Here is a 26,421-nt window from a genome sequence, read left to right on the forward strand (position 1 = left end):
TGTTTTAGAGATGCCACAGGGAAGTTCCCTGACTTCCCAAGTCCTGAGGATGGAGGATCTGCATCTATATTTGCTCAGAAGACACCAGAACAGGTTATTAATCCTAGCAGTCTATATTGCATCCATCCAGAGACTATCCATCATACTTTTGTTAATAAATATTATTTCATTTCAAAAGGATATTGCTTGATCCTGTCCTTTCTTTAGATAAAGATTAAATTTTTTTTTTCATTAATGTTCGTTTAAGAGTGTTAACATGTAGTGTTTTGAAGGTTGCTGCTGAATTCGCTGCTAAAGAAGAAGAGAGGGAGAAGAAGAAAAAGTCGAAAGGAGAGAAAGACAAAAAAGGGAATGACCGCAAAGAGAAGAAGAAAGAGAAGAAAGGGAAGATGAAAGGAAAAAAGGGGAAAGGAGATACAGAGGTGGGGCCATGCCTTGATTAAAACGTATCACTGTTGCACAGAAATCAATAAAGTGTTTTTAAAGTAACTGTATCTGCAGAATTAAATCAGCTGATGTGGCACAAATTTGAGTGTCCAGTGATTCAGATGACCTTTGTGGTTATGGCCACACACAATGAACCAGACTTGGTCGAACTGCATAGCGCTGACTTTAGTACGGGTATTGAAAGAAAACCACTTTGTTTTCCATTGTACATTCATTTAGTGTTTCCTTGTCCTTGTCACTTATTGCATCCTAATTTTGTTATATCTCCATTTCAGGCAAGTTCCTCTAACCTTTAGGCTTATTTGCATTACAGTTAGATGAAAGCAGGTTTATAGGTGTTCCTTTCAGCATCTGTGCTAGACAGTTTCATTTCACAGATTTCCCTGCGGTGAGAAGGCCTGAAGTTTCCAGCTATTAAGTTAAAAGTGTCATAAATGAGAGAATTATGACATATCGCAGCAGCACTTGCATCATTCCATCTTAGAAAAAGACATTTAACATACTCAGTACGCTCATATTCTCACGCATAATTGCGCATCGAAAATGTCTAGAGAACTGTAATATCCTTGCCAGTGTTCTGTTCAGGGTAGATTAAGATTAGGAATGTTGAGGATATTAGTTTGTTAAACTCATGTAATTTCAGCAAGGCGTTCCTGCTTTGTTCCGCCTAGATTTGACTGTATTCTTGATAACCTCTTGCTCTCCCTATTCAAAACTCTTCCTCTTGTTAGACATAGATATAGCTTCTGTTTTCTGTACTACGACATCCAGACTTCCTGTGTTCCAATATTCTATTTTAACAAAGAGTTAAGATAAACTAGACGAATGATGTTTTTTCTTTTGTGATTTAGGTTCATGTGAGGTTTAATGTTCTCTGAGCTGACCTCTGAACGTCATATGGTGACCAGTGGCTACTGTGAAGCAGTCAAGCAATGAAAATGCCTGCTCATGCTGATTGGCTGTGTTCCGGAGTTCTAGAATGAAGCCTTTGTTCATGCTTTCCTTCATAAGAGCACCTGTAATCCTCATTGGAGAGCTGAACCACTGATATCTGCTCACAATGAAGCCGAAAGACCAATCTGACCTTTTTCAAAGGCTCACATCCTGTTTGAAAGCTGAGCCTTTCAATAGTTAATTAAGGAATTTTTGTCAGAGCTCTTATGTTGGCCTAGTTTAGGCCTAGTTTAAATTTTCAAGTGCCACTCAAAGGCTCCTTGTTAAAGAAAAATGTAGGCAGTACCAAATACATTGTTATACAAAGAATGTTTTTAAATCTGTGATTAGTAAATATTTACCGTATTTCCACCACTGCTTATCAAATGACCAAAATATGTTTTTCATTTATTTGATGTAAACAGCGTGGCTAAAGGAGATATAAAAATTTATTTTTTGCATATTTTGAATAATATAAAAACATGCAGATTGAAAATACAGTTGAAGACAAAATTATTAGCCCCCCTATCTTTTTCAGATATTTCCCAAGTGATGTTTAACAGAGCAAGGAAGTTTTAACACAGTATTTCTTATTATGTTTTTCATCTGGAGAAAGCCTTATTTATTTTAATTTACCTGAAATAAAAGAATTATTTAAAAAATACAAAAAAATTGCTAAGGTCAATATTATTAGCCCTCTTAAGAAATTATCTGTTTGATTGGCTACGGAACAAACCACTGTTTTTCAATGACTTGCCTAACTAACCTAACTTGCCTAATTAACCTAATTAATCCTCTAAGCCTTTAAATTACACTGTAAGCTGAGGATTAGTATCTTTCAAAACAACTAGTAAAATAATATGTACTGTCATCATGGCAAAGACAAAAAAAATAGTTTAGACTTAAGAAATAGAATCATTAATGCTCACAATGGAGGAGAAGATTATACACGTTTATCAAAGCGTTTTCAAGTGTCAAGAACAGCCGTGAGAAGTATTATCAAGAAGTTTGAAGAGACCCACACAGTGGAGAACAGAGGCAGGAAGTGAAAGATTTCAAAAACTTTGTAAAGAACACTATTGTGAGAGGTTTCTACAGACCCAAGTACAACTGCCAAGACACTAGTGAATGATTTAGTCAAGTCTGGGATTGATATCTCAACGAAGACAGACACTAGAGGCCCGGACAGGAATGGACTGTGAGCTTGCCGACCAAGAAAAACTCCTCTTCTGAAGAAGAGACACCTCCAAGCTAGACTGAAGTTTGAAGGACAACCTGGAGAAAAACTATATATACTAGAAACGTGTCCTTTGGTCAAATGAGACAAAAATAGAGGCCATAGAGATGTTGCCTATATTTGGAGTAAGAAAGGACAGGTGCTCAACCCAAAGAACACTGTCTCTGGAGTGAAATATGGAGGTGGGGGTGTAATGCTGTGGGGATATTTCGAATCTCGTCAGGGTCAAAGGAATCATGAAAATGTCAGAGTCTCAGAGTCCATGCTAGGAGACCAAGACATTTGCAGGAGCATGAGAGATTTGCTAAGGAGTAATGGGCTGCAACTCCTCAGGAGACATGCCTGAAACTTGTTGAGAACTGCAACAAACAACTAAAGGCTGTTATCAAGCAAAAGGGATACACCATTGACTATAAACATCAGAGGGCTAATAATTTTGGCCTGTAGACTTTTTTTTATTCTTGGTTATAATTTTTTTTCTATTTGTATCACAGACATTTCAAGTTTCCTAAATAAACTACTATGTTTAAAAATGCTGTGTTGAAAAAATCTTCTCTCTGTTAAAAAGCACTTGGGAATTATTTAAAAAATAATGAAATATTTTATAGGCGGCTAATAATTTTGTTTTCAACTGTATATAAAAATGGCCAAAAATATATAAGAAAATAAAAGTAACTAATTTTTAAAACCTGTATTCGTGATTTATTTTTGTATATTTTGAAATATATCTCTTTTTTTTTAAAATATAAAAATATACATAGGTTTTTGTTCCTTATATCTGACAAATTCGATTAGACCTGGCACATAAATTAATTTTGCTCCTGACCTGGCCACAGGTTTCTTTGATATAATCTGCTAGATCCATTTGGAAGTTCTGTCTAATGTCACATGAATAATCATAAATCACTGCTCCCAGGCACTTAAGTGCCTTTCATATTTTCGGTTGGATTTGTGTCTCTTTTGGGAGTCGTTTGCCGCTAATGGAGAAATGTGTTTAAAGAAAGACGGCCCATAAAATATACAGCCTCCATTTGGCTTATTCCTTCTGAAAATGCTGTACTCCCAAGCAGACACACTCTGCAGTTTTGAGTGTGTGCTTGTGACATGCAAGCCAAACATTCGCGTTAGTATGTGAGGACGTTGATTTACTTTTAATGTGCGACCCCTAGTTGAGAGAAAGGAAAACAGGAGGCACCGTAAATCATGCTCGCAGCATCGCGTTCGGCCCCCGCGGTGCATTCACATCATTAAAATGCCAGTGCTGAGGGTGACCCCGCACCAGAGCAGTGTGCAAGAACATCGCCCTAGGAAGAGCTTTGATCACTCATGTGGAATCTCTGGATTCTCTCTGATTTATCCATAACTTGACTTCAATTATTTCAGAGAACTTTCCTTGTCCACCATGTAAAGTTCGTATACAGGAAAACAGTGATGCTGTGCTTGTGAAGGACCCACCTTAATACAAACTGTCTGTTTTGCAGGAAGAAGAGAAGGGATGGAAGATGACTCCCAGTAACTTCCTTCCTACAGTAGTCGAGGGAGCCAAAATGTACAAAGGTAAGCAGGAGATGACGGGCAAAAGGGTGCAGTCTGCGTGTCTGTCATCGAAAATGAATGCAGCTTTTCCCTGACCAAATGACTGATTCTCAACAATGTCAACAGTGTTTGTGTGAGGTCAATGAGCGAGAGAGCTTTCATCACAATTGTGACATGAGATGTGTCTGGAATACGTCTAAGTAACCAATAATGATAGGGCCATGTCAGATTCCCAGGTCAAGACCAGTCCAGATGGTTCCCCACCCCACATGGAACTTTTTTCCTCTTCTTTCTCTGCGTCTTTCTCCACGTCTTTCTCCTTCCCCCTTCTTTTGTGACTACAGATAGGTTTTCTTGCCCTCTCATTAAAGCCGAGTCTCTTCACGCCACATTGAAGTCCAGCTCCTCCTCGTTCTATAATCAACAGCAGTCGTCTGTCACTCCCCTGTTGCCTCGGTTTCATGGCAAGAACAGTTTTCACAGGCCATATATCTAACTACATTTGTTTCTGAAGCGATAGGTGTTCATCCAGTTCTTTCCAAACAATTGATGCTGTAAAACAGTACCGATAAATTTACAGTAAAGAACTGGCAGTTGTAGTTGCCAGACATTCACTGTAAAAATATGCTGTTTACAGGAGGCATTAGATGCTTGTATATTTTACAGTTCATGACGATTTAGATCATCGGTTCACATAGTGTTAATTAGCCCTGAGAAGGAGTAAGCTAACAGACTTGAAGTTCTTAAATATGCTGCATTATAACACAGATGTTAAAAAACAGCGCATGATGAATCAAGTAACTTATATTTTCATAAACTCAACACTCAAAACACTCAAACTGTATGTCACACACCCAAAGACAAAATACTGTACCATCAGGGTAATACACTATATAAACACTGCTATAAACATTGACTAAAATATAAAAAAATGTAGCCAACAATTATATTTAATGGCAAAATCATATGATATAGTACGTCTTGAATCTTGGATTATATGGAAACAAATAACTTTTCTAGATTTTTTTTTCCTGTCACAATCATGGTTAGGTTTAGGGTTTGGGTAAGGGGTTAGGCTTTATGTTTTGATTTGAAATAATACTGTCAAAAAAAAACCCCGTAAGCAAATCATGTCAAATCAGTTTATAGCAAATCAAAGCAAATCAAATTATAATTTATCAACAATGTAAAGATGTTCTTACTAGAAAAAATAGATAAAGATTTGTGTTAAAAAAAACATAAATATGTGATGCATCACAAACAAATTTTTGGGATTTCTATCATCCTTTTTATTGTTTTTCACTATAAACCTACACTGCCAATGTGTGTGTGTGTGTGTGTGTGTGTGTGTGATGATTGCAGTGATTGCAAGTATAAGTATTGTCTTACATTTTCACTGTAAACTAAATAATAATATGTTTTACTTCCAAGAAAAAAATACAAGTATTTTCATATACAGTATATTTCCTGTTTATATTCACAGTTACCCAAACAGTTTTGTATCCATACATTTTTCACTGTAGCATTTAATTTATTTTTATTTTTTTACTAAAATTGGTAACAATTTGTACTGTATAATGTTTTTCATGGATGACCTAAATTATTATGGTTGTAAATCATTTGTTAAGCTCAGACTTGGAGATTCATGTAAAATATTGCCATTTATTTAAACAGTAAAAGGAATGTAATTCTTCCCATCCACACAAATGGCTTCACCACATTCTATGTCCCATCTGATCTGATGCTTCACTTAGGTCTTATTCTGCATTGTGTGAAGAGAGTGTGTTTAGGAGTCATAATTCAACCTCAGCATTTCCTGCAGAACAGCAAATCAATCAAGTCACCCCAGAAACCTTGACAAGACAAGCATGTTAATGACTGAGACGCTACTTCCTGTTAGTTTAGAGGTTTGCGGTCTCTCAACAGGAAATGAGAAGACTGGACTGCACTTCTGTGTTTAAATGATCCATGAAGACAGGGTAGAGAGCTAGATCTCAGATCTTCCGAAACCATTGAACGTTTCTGTGCATGTCTGTGAATGTTTGTGTCAGTAGGGAGCAGGTGAACCAGAGGTCTGCGAAAACACATTCTAAACATGTCATTCTAGTATTTCCAGGATAGATTGCTATGACAACATCCTGCTCTGTTGCCTGTGTTCAGTGATTAGAGAACTTCTATCAACAAACTGCATTGTACATCACACACCAGCTCCATTTTAGCCGTGTCCTAGTCCATTACCAACCATCTCTAGGGTCAGCTATTTAGTAGGATTTCTCTTCTACTCCTACTACAACTGACTTGTTTACTTTTAGTTACCTGAGAGAGGTGTGTGGTATTTTTTAAAGTCAACATCTGATAAGGAAAACATCTGTCTTTTTAAAGTCACTGACTCTTACCTTTATCTCACAGCTGTGCATTTAGCTTGTAACTCTGAATGAGTCTATCATTCTTCAAACAACATAGAGGTTCACTAAAGCGGATCATCCACTTCACATCTGCTGCAGTTCTCTGTTTTCTAAGCCCCTCCACGTATTCATCACAAGATGTCTTGACGTTCAAGTCACGTCAGTTGCTTCTATCATCTAGGTCTTTGATGCTTAATCTTTCTCTTCGAACCATCTAACTGCAGTGCGATTGTAATATTACTACAATCTATGCATTGAGAAATGCAATTTTGTAGCATAAAATGGCACTGTATTGTGTGAAGAACAACTCTCAAGTACAACTACATTTACATAAAGCATACTTGTTGTCAATGTAGTGCAATACAAGTAAACTCAATTCAGTAGTACTTCAGATCAGCACAACAACAGGTCTGACGGACAGTTGCACTGCAATGTGAACTAAGCTGCAGTTTCTTTGTAACAGCTGCAGTGCATTGGCATGGATACAGTTGCAGTTTTCATATTTCACTATATACAGTTGAAAACCTTTTCATAATAGTAACCTACCATATACTGTGGCATTATTGATACAGTCATTGCTGCTATTGTAGCCAAACAGTTATATTTTGCTATTTTATTATGTACACTTTTTTTCACATAGAGAGTATACTAACTTTTAAAACCGCAGCCAATCCAGCATCATAATTATACAGTACAAGCATGTAAATTGGATGCTGTACTACTGCAGGTTTGCAGCACAAATGTGGTGATTCGGATGCAGTAGAAGTGAATTGTTCAGTACTGCTGTTGTACTGTGCTCAATTTAGCATGTTTTACTAAAGTTACAAAGATTACAATTGATTTTTGAATGTGTTTATTGGATATTTAAATACTTTAATGTTGCAGGTGACAGCATGGCATGTATAAAGTGTGATATTCATGTACATGCATCTTTATCTTTGTGTGTGTGTGTGTGTGTGTGCACGTATGTGTGCATGTACAGATGCCTTTTTGACTGGAAAATTTTTCAGCCAGCGAGCAGCTGTAACCTTGCAGGAAGCAATTATATGCCCAGTCAAAGCTGCTTAATTTTTTCATTAGGATTTTCCTTTAAACGTCACCTTGCTCAGTCTTCAGAGCAAAGGGTTACATTCCTGAGGAATGAAGCTTAAAGGTGTAATGAAAAGCAGAGATCAGAGCTTACCTCCCAAATATTTGACATGGTTGAGTGGATAGCGATGTCCATCTCACAGCGTGTTACTTATATCTGCAATAATCATCAACTAAACTGCTGTCATCAGCATTGTCCATAGAATACATTTACTTTAGATGATGAAATTGTAAAATGTAAGTGAAACGTTGCTGGTTTTTATTATTTGCACTGTCTCCCCTTGTAAAAAGAAGTGTGTGTTAAATGTGCACTTGTAGTGTACTTTAAATCTTAAAAGTATATAAAAATAACTGTACTTGCAGATAGTGTTAATGACATAAAAGGCCACTTAAGTGTTCAAGAGTGTGTATTTTTAAAAAGTGCACCTTAAAGTTTAAAGTTTACTTTAAAGCACATTTTAAATCATTGTTTTAATAATATTTTGTTGACTAACATGTAAAGTAATTGATTATAATGTTAACTGTAGTGTATTATCCAATATTGCATGTAAAGTTCATATATTTTAAACAAGTTTCAATAGAAATGATAATAAAGTATATTTTTATTCATCCTAAATGCACTTTAAGCATGTTTAAAAGACAAAAGAATAAGTAATAATGAAATATAAAGATGTATAAGTCCTATAAGTTCAGCTATTTGCATTTAATATACATTTTAATTATTATACATTTTCATTTAATTGCAGTTAGCATGCAATTAATTGTCTGAAAACATTACATTCCGTTTGAAAGTATATTATTTCTGTATAATAAGTACACTCACAGCTTGTACGGTAAACAATGTGAGCAGGCTGAACTCCTAAAAGATTTGTATGATATGTTCAGCAGACAAACATATTTAAGTCCATGTCCTACATCCTGCCTGTCAGACAGCTAATTAGAGCCGAGGGTCTTTGCTGTGCGAGTTAATTGGCAGCACACTGTTTTATCAGCTGTCTGTAATTGGGATATGATCATGTGGTGGGTTTATTTAGTTGTAATGAGGCGGAAAGGTGAACACCATATTTACCCAGAATCAGACAATAACCAGCATGATCTCTAGAGGGACAAGCTCTGTTGGGAAAGTCACCCGCACTGCTGTTGAGAATGGCTTATAGAGAGGCCAAGGAAGTCATTTGTAGTACTCAGGGTAAGATTGAAATTGCCTGTTTGGGCTTGTCTGGCGCTTGCTTCCCTTTTTCCCCCCTTCCCTTCCTGCATCCCAGTGTCACGGTGCACTTGCTGGATGTGACCGATGCATTGCATTTTAGTCTCTTGGCAGAAAGAGACGTGTTAAGGAAGTGTCTGTTTCTTGCTGTTAGCTGAATGACCGAGACAAACAGGCAAAATAGGCTGGCAGAAGAAAAGCAACTCCGTCTCCGCAGACTGACCGGCATACAAATCTTCACAAATGGTACAAAAGACCATACCGTGAAGGTAAGTGGCCGCTGTGGAGCCTAGCAGAGTAGATACAGCTGACCACCCTCCAGCTCTGAAGTGTTTTTACACTCAGTCTCCATATGGTGGGGTGGCAAATGTGTTGTATATACACCATGTTCAGTCAGAGCAGATGTGTGTGGCCACCCCCTCCCACAAAACTGGCCACCATGGCACAAGATATTTTGCTGCTTTTCTGTTCATCCACAGTAGTCTCTGTTCTTCTTGCACCGTGTGGAGTTGAAGCATTCTCAGAGGGCTTCAGTGCCAATAAAGAAGGTTTAAAAAGCTGACCCCTAACATTCGTGTGTTTTCAGGGGCGTTAGGTGGATGTTGTCTTTAAACAAACAGGCCAGGCTGTGTGAATGCATCCCTCTGAAGGAGTGAGGCAATTATGTGGATCGTATTGCCCTGGGATGTTTTGAAAATGTGACTTTGAAAAGGAGGCTTTGTGGACGACAGTTTGACCTCTGACCTCAGCAACAGATCTCATTTCAAAGTTCGATGCTTATTTTTAGGTTCCACCAGAGTGAGCTTTAACATCAGTGGCCTTTGACCCCTGTGTGAACTTGACAGCACTGATTATTAGAGTTGTGTGGAATTCAGAATTTAAAAATTGTCTTTCATTTTATGAGTTGGTATTTGAATTGAACTGGCAGCAGGTTGTTAAACTTGAATTGCAATTAAAAAATTTTAACAAGTGTTCTTGCACCCTGGTTTGTAAATCTGTCTGCAAAGCTTGTGACACACCAATCCAACATCAAAGAACGAGCAGCAATGAAAGCTGACTGTGTTGTTTGCCTCGTGTCACCTGCATCTAAGCCAAAAAGTTGCACTTGCACAGCAAATTTAAAAGAGTGGATTTAACTCCCTCAGAGTTAAAATTAACACTTACCCAGTGTACATATGGGAATCACTGCTAAAGTGTTAAATTAACACTTTTGAAAGAGTTAACATTTTTAACACTCTGACAGTGTTAACTAACAAACCCTTAACATGTAAAATATCAAAACCAGAATAGATGATGAGAACACCAAAGTTGGTGTTGAAAGTTAACACTTATGGATTAACTGGTCAACACTGCACCAGTGTTCAGGTGAAAATATTAAAAAATAAACCCACAAAACAATACACGTTTACATTTATTTATTTTATTGAAACATTGTAAATATTTTTTCCCTACACCAAAATGTCTTCACACTCAATGTTTTCAATACATGTAAAGAACATGTTCTTACAACAATTAAACATCATGATGTAGAAGCAAATCAGTGCAAAGACACAAAAAACATTCTTATTTGGTCCATTAATGTCATAAGGTTTATAATGCTGACATTTAGGAGGTTAAACAACAGCATTCCATTCATTACCATAAAAGCTGAATGCATGTTAATGCTCACTAATCAAAATCTATGCTGGTGTTTGGACCTCCTTGGAGAGAATACTCTCATTCTTTTTTTCAGCACGATGAGATGCGTTTCTCTGCAGTTTTCAGCCAAGCAAGATATCCACTCCTATTTACAGCATCACAAAACTGCCCCTGTAAAATTGAAAAATAAATAAATATAAACTACAAAACCAAAACAGGATCATTCCACATCCATTTATCAAAACTATTATCAGGTGAAATGTCAGAGACAAGTATGAATTGCAATACAAGAACTTCACCCAAAACTGAAAATTCTGTCATTATTTATTTATCCTCAAGTGGTTCCAAACCTGTATGACGTTCTCTCTTCTGAGGAACACAAAAGGTTATATTTTGAATAATCTACAGAAGAAATACATGCGACCATTCTGATCCTTTTGCATCTTTTTCAAAAGCTTGATATTTATTGGCATATACTGACATTATAAGGACAAGCAGGTCCGAAAAAGAAAAAAGGGCATACCGCATTAGAAAAACAAAAGGGTGAGTAAATAATAACTTAAAGGGTTAGTTCACCCGAAAATTCAAATTACCCCATGATTTACTCACCTGCAAGGCATCCTATAGGTGTATATGACTTTCTTCTTTCAGACGAATCCAATCGGAATGATATAAAAAAATTTCCTGGCTAATCCAAACTTTATAATGGCAGTGGGTGGGTGTTTCTGTTCAACAGTCCAAAACAAGTGCAATAAAGTGCATCCATCCATAATAAAACATGCCTCACACGTCTCTGGGGGGTGAATAAAGGCTTCCTGTAGCGAATCAATGTGTTCTTGTAAGAAAAATATCCAGAGGGTGCTGTTTACACTAGCTAGTGTTAATCCTTTAAAATTCAACACCACAACTTTAACTCTTTACTCTAAAAGTCCTTAACACTGGGATTTCAACACTGGAGATTTTACTGTGTGAACACACAGCAAAGACTACAGCCAACAGCCAACTCAGTAGGAGGCAGTAGTCAACATTCGTTATTCAGAAAGGGAAACCAAATCTATGATTCCAGAAATACAAACCGTAAACAAAGCAGCGCTTACCATTTTGAATATCAGTCCACCAATGGTCAAAAATCCATCAACATGGTCGATGCTGCAGAATAACATGCCTCAAAAAATGAGCTGACAGATGCTCAATATTCCAACTTTGGCCGCCGGCTTGGTGTGTCATTTCATTGAGGTCTATAAAACCTTAAAATGTTCTAAGAACTTTCTACAAAGTGTATATCAGAAAAACAAAAAAAATGTCATATGAGCAAGTATCAAACTTGTTGCTTGTTTTGGCATGGGCTCTATCAAACTTTCTTTGATTTGGCAATGGGTGCTCCCCAGAAGTCAATGAGTGTTTACATTTAGAACTGTCCATATTAAACGCCTGCTAGCTGACTACTTCAAATTCTATGTAACACTATTTATTTTCACAACAAACTACAACCACTCTTCATCACCCTGTAATGCAATATAGTAGTCAAACCTTCTTGTCTGTGTTCATGGATTTTGTGAATTGTAATTTTCCTCTAAATCTGACCTGATAGCTCAAAATTTCATTATTGTAGACTATCCAAATTAGGGTAAGACACGGACACTGATATGTACAGATATGTATTGTTATATGTACTAGCTCAGCAATGACATTTTGTTAGTTTTTAACCAAAATAAAGAGGGGGGGTGGGGGTCTGTATTGTAGCTTTAAATTCAAATGTGAATTTCAGTATTAGTTTTGTTTTGATTAATTCACACAATCTTACTGTTTATGAAACTTATGTGGTTACATAAGTGTCTGTGTAGCTCAAACATTAGGGCATTTTTATCATAACTGATAACAATGATTTTGTTGAATGCATTGTATGCTTTGGATACAAGCATCTGCCAAAAGTAAAAATATTTTTTAGCACTTTCACAAATGTTTGTCCTGGCAAGTTTAGATTAATTTTGCTGTTTATTTCTGTGCATCTGTATGATATGCAAATGGACAAAACCGGGAAAAACAACTTCAGACTCATTGTGAAGTCAGAACCTGCCATTCAGTCCAGTTCCAGTTTCCAAATCAACCTGGCATACTGCCTTTAGCCGGGACAGGAAGTGGGTGGAAATGGACTTCCTGTCAGGATGTGGCTCGTGAGAGCGCAGCACAGAGTACAATCGTATGCTAAGTTCTCACCCAGACTACAGCACCTGTGCTTCCTCTACGCAGGACACACGCAGGAGCTCTGACTGAAGCCCAACAGACCTCTCTCAGAATTGTTTCCTCCTTTACACACAGTGCTGACTGATGTTCTCCTGACTTTACTTTGATGCTTTGTGTCCAACTCAAATTTGTTTTCACATGTCAGAAAATGTCTATATGTTGTGCTCTTTAGATGAATGTAACGTCAAACACCATATCGGTTTCCCAATGGTATGATTATTTTATCACTGCTGTTGCCATGTGTTTTATTTAAATCTATACTTACCCTGTGGATTTGTTGTGCCTTGCAGAAGTTTGGCATTACCGAAATGAAAAACAGAACTTCCTTCAGTGTTTTGATGGTCAGCTGGTGCGTGAGGAGAAGAGATTGGAAGTTGAAGAGGAGCTCAGAGTTCAGGTGGGAGCAGAGCTGTCATCAGGGGGGGAACCAGGGGCCTGCGATGAAAGAGGCTCCGTAAACACATATTAAACCATCCAAAAGTATGAGGAGTGGGGCCCTCAGCTTCATAATTTTGTCTTGTGCCCTTGTGAATTCAAGCCCTAGTTGGGAGTAAAGAAATCAACACTCTCTCTGCACTATATTTTGTAAAAGTCATAACACTCTATGAAAACAAAACACCTCAGCTCCTTCACTTCCCTCGTGGCCTAATTCATTCCTTTACATTTTTCTCGATCTCTACGTTTCAGGTGGATGAACTGATGAGGCAGGAACTGAAAAACCTTAAGCTGGTGGTGGACAGAGACAAGGGAAAGAAAAAGAAAAAAGTCAAGAAAAGTGGTAAAAAGGTGAATGACATGCATACTTCCTTGGAGATAAGACCTCAAGCACATTCTAAATGCCCTGCATGAGTGACAGTGTACAGATGCTCAGTGCTCAGATTCTAGATGGTGACTGGTCTGTAAACCCCTGTAATATGATGGATCCAGATTTTGAGATGTACTCAGCCTTCTGTTTATGCACCTTGTGTGAGGGGCCCTGGGGTCATACAGTGATCTGCCCTTATGACCAGGAATGTGGGCTGGACAGAGAATTAGTAAAGGTGTCTTGCCCTCGTCAGCTTGTGTTTTCATAGGGCCCCTTTTTCCCACCTTCTCTACCACACACACAGACACACACATAAGCAATATATGTCTAGTGGAACAAAGACATACATGCCTGGGTAAAGTACATTCACACACACAAGAAGGTTAAATGTGGCTTATTGACACTGGCATTTGAATATGCTCCCATAAAATCCTGAACCCAGAAACTGTTATCAGAACGTTGATACTTTGCGACTTCCTACATCACAACGGTCAATACTAGACATTCATACGTGCAAAGTGCACACAATGAACATGAATTATTATCCTAGCAATATCTAGACAGAATAATAAACATAGACAGAGATAAATGTGAATATGTGTGTGGCTGTTTAACTGTGACCTGTAAATATATGTGAATATATAGGTGATCAATCCATGTCTGTATTTCCTGCAATCAGTCAGTATTGTGTCTTTTCCAAAACAAGACACAGAGAAAAAGGCCCCATCGCATGCCTGCACAAGAGCTAGAATTCCTCAACAACATATTTGGCACTCTGCTTGAGTTGTTTTACGCTGAGAGGTTTTGACAGCTAAATCGGTCACAGACGCTGTCTGTCTGACGCGTGTAATTTATACACAAAGATGTTTTATCATTACTCATTCTGCAAATGCATGCACACGCAAATCACATTCAGCTCTGCTGGCATAAGACTAAATTCCATTTTCTCACAAGGTTGGTATATTGAACTTTACTGGAAATTTGGAAGCCATGCAATTTGGGTACAGCAAATTAAACATTATGCAACAGGGAGGGTTTGTTTGTTAAGTGAACATGCGACGCCCAGCTTGAGCTAATGCTAGCAGGAGTTCACTTCGTCTCTTATATAATTGCAGGCATCAGTGTTTTTAGGAGAAAGCTACTAACTTCTCCACTTGCAGGGTGTTTTCGATCTTAATATCATTGACTCACAAACTCAGACCTGCCAGGAAATAATCTAAAATTCTCCATAATAATATTTTGGGGAATCACAGTACACTCAGTCCAGTGGTTTCTGAGAAAAAGCAGTGGATATTTGCTATTCCTCACCCAATAAATATTTAGAACGTTTGGTAACGTATCATCTGAGAAAATACCTGGCTGCTAGTCCTGCTAGTCTGGTTCATTTGTGGTTTGGAAAAGCCCTGAATTACAGCAGGTTCCAGGGTGTCTCCAGCAAGCTGCATAAAAACGGTTGTTTTAAGAGTTCTTTCTGGACAATCAGGAAAACACACGCGAAGTGATACACAGTGTTATCGATTTGTTTAAGTCAAGTCACCAGATGTTTTTCAGGATTTCTTCATTTTGGGTGCAAGCACATATGCCACACATCTGTTATCAAGATTTTTCATTGTGGGGTCAGAAGATTTAATATACTGAAACAGACACGTACATATTCCTTGCTGTTAAAAGAAAAATAAACTTCATTTACAGTCTGACACTAATCTAAGCACACTTTGATTCACATTATGGCTTATTTCAATCTTTTTTAATACAAACCAGAAACATTAATACTGGTACTGTCATATGACAAAATATTGTACTACCCTTCTTGAATCATAATTATTTTCATATCTTGTTGTCCATAACTAAAAACACATTTTCTTTGCTTTAGAAAAAAAAGAAGGGGCGGAAGACTGGAAAGAAGAAGAAGAAGAAAGAGAAGGATCTCACAGCTGACAGGTTTGAATAACCAAACTGTTTTAAAATGCAAAGTCTGTTTCACAAGAATATTGTAATGTAGTTTAATCATTGCTAAAAGCGCACATTTGACCCCTGCCACTGTTTGCACTGGGAGATGTAGATCATATGTTAGACACCAGTGCACTGAGAGAGCTCTACAAGAGAGGGATTGTGTCTTTGGAAAGTGCCCAGGCGTTGTGAGTGTCAGGGTTTGGAGCTCAGGGGGTAAATGGCGGACGTCCATGTGGAGCAGAAGAATTCATGGCTGGCTTTGAACGCTGTGATGTAATAGAAGGTTGCGTCAGATACACAGCATGACTGATCAGTTTGCTCTCTTGTTTTGCAATGCTCTTTCTCTTGTTCTTTCTCCTAAACTTTCTGTCTACCTCTCTTTTTGTTTTCCCTCTAGGACCATAGAATCTCTGTATGAGGAGCTTGTAATGGAAGGCTTCATAATCAGGCCAAAGAACATCAAGTTGTCAGATTACATTGGTAAAAACCAAACACAATCACCACTGAGATAACAGTCACTTCTTTTTAGTCTCGGACATTCTGTAATTACCTGACCCAAAACTGGTTTAATTTGGTCAATTCTGCATTGACATAAATGATCATTACCCTTATCCTGTCATTCCAAACCCATATGACTTAGTTTATTTTGCATTTACATTACATGGTTCAAGTATCCCAATTCTGATTTTTTTTTTTGTGCCCATGTGGCACAGATCAGATATGACCCACGAACATGTAAGCAGGAAAAAAACACATGGGTTCCAACATTCTCAGATCAGTTTCAGGCCTCATTCAAATGTGGAAATAACTCTGTTATGAATCAGACACGTGCATTTGCATCTGTCATGTAAGTGGACAGATCAGATATTTCCCTGTCAATGCGAGTTGTACATCATTGAAAAAGAGACAGTCAAGTCAAGTCACCTTTATTTATATAGCGCTTTTAACAATACAAATTGTGTCAAAGCACTTAACAGTATCAAATTGGAGGATAGAGTGTCAGTAATGTATAATAAGATTAAACACTCAATTTTCAGTTAAAGGCATTTCATTATTGAATTCAGAGGTGTCATTGTCTAGCTCAGTTTAGTTTAAATAGTATCTGTGCAATCAAATCGGCGATAATCGCTAGAAATTAAGGGTGAATCCCATTTCTCTGTCTTACCCCTTCCCCTTACCCCTTCCCCTTAGTTTTGCGCGTTCACGTGAGAGTAAGGGCTATCCCAATTCTCGTTTTGATCGAGGGGTAGGGCTAAGGGGAAGTGGTAGATACCCCTTAAAACCAAGAATTTTCACGAGCTTACTTGAAACCAAGGGGTACCCAGAACACACACCAGATCATCAAGTATTCAAGTATTTTCGGCTTAAATAATTTATTTAAAAATTGCGACAGTCTTGTTTTGTGCTCTAGACAGTCCTGTACATATATATTTGCAACCATGTTCTTAATTGAAACGTTTTTAAAAAATCGCTAGTTTGCTACGCTAACATTACATTGCTGATTTGCACAACAGTCCCGCAGACTAGCCTTGAATGGACTTCATGCATATCTACAGTTTTAACAAGTTTGTAAAACGATCCAAAGTTTGTGATCAACACTTGTCGGCTCTGGTGATGTAGCAGCCAGCTAGCGACGGTGTATGATGACGTAACCGTAACCAAGTGGTGTCTCATTTCATAGTGGTATGTTTTCACCCCTAGCGCTTACCACTCGGTTTCGAGGGACAAGGGCTAGGGGTAAGACGAAGGGGTAGGGGAAGGGGAAGGGGTAAGACAGAGAAATGGGATTCACCCTAAGTGTCCCCAACTGAGCAAGCCAGAGGCGACAGCGGGAAGGAACCAAAACTCCCTCTGTGACAGAATGGAGAAAAAAAAAACCTTGGGAGAAACCAGGCTCAGTCGGGGGGCCAGTTCTCCTCTGACCAGACGAAACCCGCAGTTCAAAAGTTTATATTTCTATTTTAATTTTGTTGCAATTTCTAACAATAGTAGTATTATGTAGTTAGGTATTTTATTATATTTTAGTTATTTTGTTATATTTTTTAGTTTTATTGTATTTAATCGAGGTTTTCGCTGGGGATATGTCTCTGGGGGTCATCTGGGTGTCCTGGTCTCCGCTGACGATCAGGGCTGCAGACATCATCTCTTGGTGCTGATCCACCATCTGATCGGATACGGACTGAGAAACAGAATAGGAAAGAAACAGACAAATATTAGCGTAGATGCCATTCTACTTACGATGTAACGAGTACATTGTTATGGGGAGTGTTCCCGGTTCCAGTTGATCTAATTAATGCAGCCTAACAATCCTTTAACAGATTTGAATAATAGAAGTGTATTAGTGTGTTATGTGTAAGCCAGGCTAAAGAGATGGGTCTTTAATCTAGATTTAAACTGACAAGAGTGTGTCTGCCTCCCGAACAGTGTTAGGTAGATTGTTCCAGAGTTTGGGTGCTAAATAGGAATAGGATCTGCCGCCCGCAGTCGATTTTGATATTCTAGGTATTATCAAACGGCCAGAGTTTTGAGAACGCAGTGGACGTGGAGGACTATAATGTGATAAGAGCTCGCTCAAGTACTGAGGAGCTAAACCATTCAGAGCTTTATAAGTAATTAACAAGATTTTCAAATCTATCCGATGTTTGATAGGGAGCCAGTGCAGTGTTGACAGAACCGGGCTAATATGGTCATATTTCCTGGTTCTAGTAAGGACTCTAGCTGCTGCATTTTGGACTAACTGTAGTTTGTTGATCAAGCGTGCAGAACAACCACCCAATAAAGCATTACAATAGTCTAACCTTGAGGTCATAAACGCATGAATTAACATTTCTGCATTTGACATTGAGAGCATTGGTCGCAATTTAGATATGCTTTTGAGATGAAAAAACGCAGTTTTACAGATGCTAGAAACATGGCTTGATTGCTATCAAACAGCACACCTAGGTTCCTGACTGATGAAGAGGAATTGACAGAGCAGCCATCAAGTGTTAGATAATGTTCTAGGTTATTACATGTGGGGTTTTTAGGTCCAATAATTAACACCTCTGTTTTTTCAGAATTTAGCAGTAAAAAATTACTCGTCATCCAGTTTTTTATATCGACTATGCATTCCGTTAGTTTCTCAATTTGGTGTGTTTCACCGGGCCACAAAGAAATATAGAGCTGAGTATCATCAGCATAACAGTGAAAGCTAACACCATGTCTCCTGATAATATCTCCCAAGGGTAACATATAGAGCGTGAAAAGTAACGGCCCTAGTACTGAGCCTTGAGGTACTCCATACTGCACTTGTGTTCGATATGATACCTCTTGTGACGGGAGGAGCCAACGACAGACACAGTGGGTGTGGCGTCAGGCCTTGGAGAGGCTTTTATTAAACAAAAATCAATAAAATAAAGTGTCTAAGGGGGAAGAAGTGTCCAAACGAAACAGGGGATCTGGTGTCCTCGTTGTGCTACGGGGCTTGTGAAGGAGGGCAGTGTTCCAGGAGGAAGGGTCCAGGGAAGGGGCGGAGTCCGGTGGCCGCACGCGCTCCCGCTCTGGTCCGGTTACGAGGGGCGGCGGCTTCTTCTGAGCGGCGGCTCTTCCTCTTCTTCCTCTGCCTTTGGCGGGACTTGAACGGCCCGGCATCCTGGCCCGTCGGCCGTAATACGGGTGCGGCTTTCATCCTGACTCTGGATCCTGCGGCTCACATCTCTGGTGGCACGACGTCCCTCAACGCACCCTTCCTGGACCCACGAGGACACCAGCGTGCATGCACGGGGGAAGAGACCGGTCTCCCGAGGAGAGGCGTGCTTGGCATTTAACAGCGGCGGTGATGAGGCTTCATTCAGTCCAGCTGTGCCTCATCACACGCCGCCAGCCCTCGCTGTTCCTACGCCCCTCCTCTCTCACACACCCACTCCCGTCGGGAGCCTGGTGAAGGGCGGCGAATAAGGGACGGGGTGGTGATGAAGAAAAGGGGGAGGGCAATCGACTCGTCACACTCTTCATTCACTGCTACGAACTGATGGCGGTCAGATAAGTACGATTTGAACCATGCTAAGGCGCTTCCACTAATGCCAACAAAGTTTTCTAGTCTATTCAAAAGAATGTTGTGGTCGATAGTGTCGAACGCAGTGCTAAGATCCAGTAGAACTAATAAATAGATACAACCACGATCAGATGATAGAAGCAGGTCATTTGTAACTCTAATGAGAGCAGTCTCAGTACTATGATAAGATCTAAATCCTGACTGGAATTCCTCACAGATATCATTTTTCTCTAGGAAGGAATATAATTGTGAGGATACTACCTTTTCTAGTATCTTTGACAGAAAAGGGAGATTTGAGATCGGTCTGTAATTAACTAGATCTTTGGGGTCAAGTTGTGTTTTTTTAATGAGGGGCTTAATAACAGCCAATTTGAAGGTTTTGGGGACATATCCTAATGACAATGATGAATTAATAATAGCCAAAAGAGGATCTATGACTTCTGGAAGCAGCTCTTTTAGTAGTTTAGATGGAATCGGGTCTAACATACATGTTGTTGGTTTAGATGATTTAACAAGTTTATACAATTCTTCCTCTCCCACAGTAGAGAATGAATGGAATTGTTCCTCAGGGGATCTATAGTGCGCTATCTGAAGTGATACTGTAGCTGACGGCTGCAAGGATACAATTTTATCTGTGATAGTATCGATCTTGAAAGTGAAGTAGTTCATAAAGTCATTACTGCTATGTTCTTGGGAAATGCCAACACCTGTTGATGCTTGACTTTTCGTTAATTTAATCACTGTATTGAATAAATACCGAGGGTTATGTTTGTTTTCTTCTAGAAGAGACGAAAAGTAATCAGATCTAGCAGTTTTTAATGCTTTTCTGTAGGATAGGGTACTTTCCCGCCAAGCTATACGAAATACCTCTAGTTTAGTTTTCCTCCATCTGCGCTCCATTTTCCGGGCTGCTCTCTTTAGGGCGCGAGTGTGCTCATTATATCACGGTGTTGGACACTTATCCTTAATCTTCCTTAAGCGTAAAGGAGCAACCGCATCTAAAGTGCTAGAAAAGAGAGAGTCCATAGTTTCAGTTACATCATCAAGTTGTTCTGAGCTATTGGATATGCTGAGGAACTGAGATAAGTCAGAGAGATTATTTATAAAGCAGTCTTTTGTGGTAGAGGTAATGGTTCTACCATATTTGTAACAAGGAGTTGGCTTTACAGCTTTAGCTATATGGCAAATGACATCAACTCAAGTGAACACCAACTGCGATAACTGCAAATCGTGCCATTTTTACTTCCTTTCAGGCCTAAGGTTAGCCAAGTATATAGTGTAAATATATTGGATACGGATCACTTTAAAAAGATGATGTAAACTGGTCATCAAAAGAATAAGATATAGTCGATAAATTGGAATTGTGCATCAAGACCTGCAGTGTAAAAGACCTGCAGTATTTTATGTTCCACAGTACAAGGAAAGTCATACAGGTTTGGAAAGACATATAAGGGTGAGTGAGTGATGACTGAATGTTTATTCATGGATGAACTATCCTGCTTAAACTAAACATTACAAGAAGATGTAAACATTTCAGTTGTATGACATATTTTCTTCTAATTGTGTAGTCTATAAATGGTGTACATATTTGTTATAATAATAAATGTTAAGTATTTAACTAAAATTAATTAAAAGTATAACGGCATATCAAGTATCAAACAAATTTTAGAGCTATGAAACTATTACGAACTATAATTATACTTTGAAAAGTTAAGCATATTTAAATAAATGGATTATTTATTTCATTGTTTTTTCTTGGATAAATTTATTATAAAAAACGAAACAAAACAAATTAACTGTCACTTCATTTTTTGTAACCATTCATTCATTTATTTATTTATTAGTAGTATTATTCTTATTATTGGACAATCAGATCTTATAGTCCGCTCTGTCAGTGGTACCAGAAAAGACTAGATCTTCATTTGGCACAAGAAGTTGAAGGCCCCTTAAGAATTATTCCCTCCCCTCTGTTTCCTGGCACAGTGCAATGCCACATGAAAAGAGAGACTCTTGTCCCAGTTCAATGGCTGTGGTCACACTTATAGACTCCAAACTTCCTCTGAAGTCATTTGTCTTCTAAACATTTCAGTATTCCTGCTGATAATTCTTGGAAATAATTAGTATAGCTAAAATACATAAAGTCCAATCTCAAGAGCTGTAGCTTTGAAGTGAACATTTATTGTACATTGAGGGGTCTTTCCTAGAACAACTTACAAACACTGCTTTGAGTGGTTTTCATGTGTTGCTATTTCTTACATCTCACACGCACATTGAAATCAGTTAACTCAGTTGTATAGCAGCGTAAATGATGGTTTATGATGCAATGCATTGGCCAGGGCTTCAAACTGGGTTTTACTGCTAAAGCGACTTGATCACAGACACGTGCGCAGTGCTGAATCACATCCCTGTGAACGTGTGTGTATCACAATGGATTTTATGACTCATCAACGGTTCAACTGCACAGCGTAGCAACCTAATATTGCTCTAAAATGGCACAAAAATGAAGCCTTAAAATTTAGTTTCTGTTTAGTGTCTTCTTACAGGAACAGGGTGTGGCATTTCAAGTATAGAAACCACATCGACTGCTATGTGATGGAACAACTTTGTTCCTCTGACATTGTTTTTTTTTCCATTCCATGGAAACCAGGGTTGTAACAGTGATGTGATGCAATGCTGGCAAGTAGCCATTGATGTCTGATGTTTGATAACATATGTAAAACACTCTGGCATATGTTTTTCCTTGTCTCTCTAGGTGAGTATAGTTACCTGGGCACAACATTGCGGCAAGCAGATATTGAGCCCATGCCATCTCTCTCTGATGTCAGACAGCTCATCGCACTGTATGGCGTCCTGCCTCTGGGTGAGTGTAACCAGCTCTGACTAGTCAGGCCAAGTCAACACTGCTTCCCTTCATTTTAGTCATTATAAAAATGCACAAAAACACCTGGTGTCTGGTACTACTCTGGTGACTACTCAAGTCGAATGACGTATGTTTTGCTGGCCTGCAAAATGAGAGATAAATATTCCTAAATAACTATTTATATATTTATGTAAACATTTATACCCACAACACATTCACAATCTAGCTCATTTTTGCATTCCAAAGAACATTAGCCTTGTAAAACAGTCATAAAATAATAACAAAATCCATATTGTATTTGATCAATAACTTTCATTAATAAGTGAGTGCAAAGTATTAGTTTTAATTGTTACCATGTATAACCATGTTATTACTACAGTTACCCCTTTTTTATTCATTTAAAAAATTGAGAAATAATTTTAAACTTTAAAATTTAAATGTAAACACTGTGATGCAAAAAAATTTATAATCATGAGACATTTTATTTGAATATATCTTCATATGAAAATGTTAAGAGCATACAGTCCAGACCTGATAATGACCAGTATTAACAAAACCATTAATATTACTTATTAATGTTTTAAAACATTCACATAAACTTTCACTTTCAGATGAAAAAGGCAATGATTTTTTCATGCTGCAGTGGTTTATCAATAGGCATGCATATTCATGTTCATCAACAAAATTCAGTTCATGATGGTGTGTGTGTGTGTGTGTGTGTGTGTAGGCTATATATTTTACAATATATAAAATATTTTATTTTTACTGTATTTTTGAAACTGTTCTATTCAAATTCATTGATGACTGCAAAAAATCCCCCCCCCCCTCCAAAGTTTTGTTTCTGTATTAAAACCTAGGCATTTTGAAAAATGTTTTTATGTATCTCTTCCAAAAATGAACAAAGCTGACCCGAATGCATTATGAAGCACCAAACAACTTGACGCTATAATAATGAAGAGGCTTTTGAGGGTAAAAATACCACCATTGCGCTTAAGAACCTCTAGGGAACTTAGTGAAGTCTAGGGAACTATAGTGGCTCACATCAATTTTTCAGGAGCAGTACTATCAGATCCATGCACACATTTGGGTGGGTGTGTGTGTGTGTGTGTGTGTGTGTGTGTGTTAGAGTAGGTAACAGAACACACTCTAGCTGCCCTTCTGAACTGTACTTGACCCTAATAAGCAGCTCATGGTCTTTTGTAACTTTCTCTGGAGCAAATGCTTCATTGCCATAGCAATGCCTGGTGTCCCGTATCACAGAATCAATAGCTACATTCATGCTATACCACTCACTTCTCATTTAATAACCCAGCATGGGCTCAGTGGGATCAGCACAGGGATCAGGCAGATCATACACACGCTGTCCTGGTGGGCTGTAACCTTAACAACACTTTGCAGGGAGAGTTAGACTCTCCCTCAGTGATTCGCGGCCCTAGGCAGAAAAGGGTTACCACATAAACAGAGTTCAGTGCTAAAACAAAGACGCATCAGTCAGCAGCGGCAAAACAATCACACACAGGAGTCAGGACATCTATATCCCTAAAGATCCCTGTGGTATAAGAGAGTGCGATGTCTCTCCAGAGGTCCCTCATTGCGGCATTCCCAGAGGAGGGTAACAGATCGTCTACCCTGCAAGTACAAACCTGGATTGCTCCCAATAAAGCAAAAGCAGAGCAAAGAAAATCAACTTTGTCTGCATGAAATGAAAATTCACCCTGTTTGTTTTCTAAGCGCAATATTATCTTATTGTGAATAATTCAGTTTTTATAACTGATAATTCAAATGTTTTTTACCTCACCTCTACAAGCTCACTTTCATCTGCATCTACTTTTGAGAGCAATGGCCAAAATCTCAAAACCTAATCATCAATCGATGCATAGAACCACGTCCCCACATTTTTTCTTTCCTGATAATTCTTCAGGATGTGCATCACAAGATCAAAAACCAATCTGTCGCTACTTCCATTTTGTTGTGAAATGCCTTTAACTGAAAATTGAGTGTTTAATCTTATCATTATACATTACTGACACTCTATCCTCCAATTTGATACTGTTAAGTGCTTTGACACAATCTGTATTGTAAAAGCGCTATATAAATAAAGGTGACTTGACTTGACTTCAGAAAGGTGGACAAAAATCTTCCCTATCTTTTGTCATTGATGTCAAAGACTGTGGCTCATCAAACTTAGCAGCATTTTGGCACAAGTTACTTTCTAATTTGACTAATGCTAATACAATATCTGGCCTAGTGTTTTTACATGTTAGACTGTTAAATGCTGTTTATGCATTTAAAAAAAAAAAACTTTGCATTTGGAGTTAATAGTTTGGAACAGTTTTAATGGACATTTAAAGGACATTTTTGTTTGTTTCTTCAGACATTTCATTATCCTAGAAGCAAAACTGGTGCACCAAATAAATATAAACCAACATTAGCCAACAGAGAAAATCATTCTGGTCTAAGCTTGATAAAAAGAGGAACAAAGAGAGAGAGGAAAGATTAATCGTTAGATTCATTATCCACTTTCTCAATTCCTACTCAGTGTGTGCTTTCTAATAAGACATAAATCCTAGATTTATGTAGTTTTGATAATTGTCCTGCCTCAGCCTGAGATATGCGTCTCTCTAAAGAGATCAAGTCTTCTTAGATCTACCCACTAGATTAAACTTTCTTACATTCTTTTCTTTTCTTTCTTGTGTTATTACCTATCCATCCCTAGAAATATAATCACTCAAACCATTTTACTGGGCGGACTCGAGTAAGTCTGATTTGAGCATATCAAAAATGGCAGTTGTTAATTGGGACAGTGTGAAATACATGAACTTTGTTGTTTAGAACAACCACTTTGTAGGTGGTTATAGAAAAGCAAAGGTTCTCACAGTGTCTGTCCTTCACTGAGCTTGTCTGTAAACCATTTTATACTTGATAAACTTTGCAGATATTTTAAGGTCAAATGGACTTCCTCCATAACACAATGGCCCTTTTAACAGAGCTGTTGGGGGAGATTAGGAAGTGTAATTTAGTTTTTAATCATAATCATGTTTAAAACGTGGTGCTAGGGAAGTGTACACGCAGATGCACATTCATTCACGCATAAACATAGGCTGTGCTCCCTACTGCACTTTTACAATGCGCAATAACAGTAGGAACTTCGCTGGTGATGGTGAAGTCCATACATTTGAACGTGCAGCAATGGTTGGCTAATAACCTATGAAACTTTTCTATGAGAGACAAATTAGCTTCCTCAAGGGGGCGCTTACTGGCCTAGAAAGTTGAACTCTCCATTGAACCACATGCAAAACTCATGGTGTTTATTTTACTGGAACCATTTGTACACTAGAAAGCTATTTTGTTCAAATGATTAATTCCAAAGATTCATACCTGAGACACAGCTGGAACTCCTACAGTCTTTATAAATATTTTCTTAAATTCTTAATCAGCTTACAAAAACAACTGTGTGCCAACCTAACTGTCCAGTTGAGACAACTGAGCCTTGTTTGTGCCAGTCTAGTGAAACAGTATTCAGGTACTGTATCTTGATAGCTAAATTGAGCTTATTACCTTATAAGTAATAGTATTTCTTAACTTTTAACTTTGTATAATGAAAAAAATGCAGCAGCAGCTTTGGCTTTGCATTCCTTGACAGATTTCAACTTCAAAAAAAAAGAAAAAGTCAAAAGTAAAGCATTACAAACTCATCCTTTCTTCATGTGGACAATAGCCCAAAAAGCATGTACATAAGCACACAAAAAGTATTATACCACTTGATTATGATTTTAGACAGGTTAACTCTAATTTAAATTAAATTCTAATATTATTTAGGATAGTTTTTGAATTAGGATGTAACCTATGCCCTACTCATGCAACACACACCTGGCACCCTGGTGGTGATTTTTCTGTTTGTATCGCCCCCTGCTGCTTACAGATTTGAAAGAAAATTAGCTGAAAATTGACTTACCCTTAGGCCATCCAAGATGTAGATGAGTTTGTTTCTTTATCAGAACAGATTTTGCGAAATATAGCAGTACATCACCTGC

The 26,421-nt window shown here is 38.1% G+C and overlaps 1 protein-coding gene across 4 annotated transcripts in view; it reads left to right on the forward strand.

Annotated features, from left to right (window-relative positions):
- iqca1 (IQ motif containing with AAA domain 1) overlaps positions 1-26,421 on the forward strand; it is a 42,137-nt gene that overhangs the window by 8,561 nt on the left and 7,155 nt on the right. For all 4 annotated transcript variants that reach the window (XM_058779105.1, XM_058779107.1, XM_058779109.1 and 1 more), the window contains exons 7-14: positions 9-93; positions 273-422; positions 4,099-4,174; positions 13,027-13,133; positions 13,424-13,522; positions 15,415-15,482; positions 15,892-15,974; positions 22,280-22,387. In XM_058779105.1, coding sequence (XP_058635088.1) covers positions 9-93; positions 273-422; positions 4,099-4,174; positions 13,027-13,133; positions 13,424-13,522; positions 15,415-15,482; positions 15,892-15,974; positions 22,280-22,387 — 776 coding nt within the window. The remainder of the gene's footprint in view (positions 1-8; positions 94-272; positions 423-4,098; positions 4,175-13,026; positions 13,134-13,423; positions 13,523-15,414; positions 15,483-15,891; positions 15,975-22,279; positions 22,388-26,421) is intronic.

The sequence above is a fragment of the Onychostoma macrolepis genome, chromosome 06, assembly GCF_012432095.1.
Source record: "Onychostoma macrolepis isolate SWU-2019 chromosome 06, ASM1243209v1, whole genome shotgun sequence".
Lineage (NCBI taxonomy): Eukaryota > Metazoa > Chordata > Actinopteri > Cypriniformes > Cyprinidae > Onychostoma > Onychostoma macrolepis.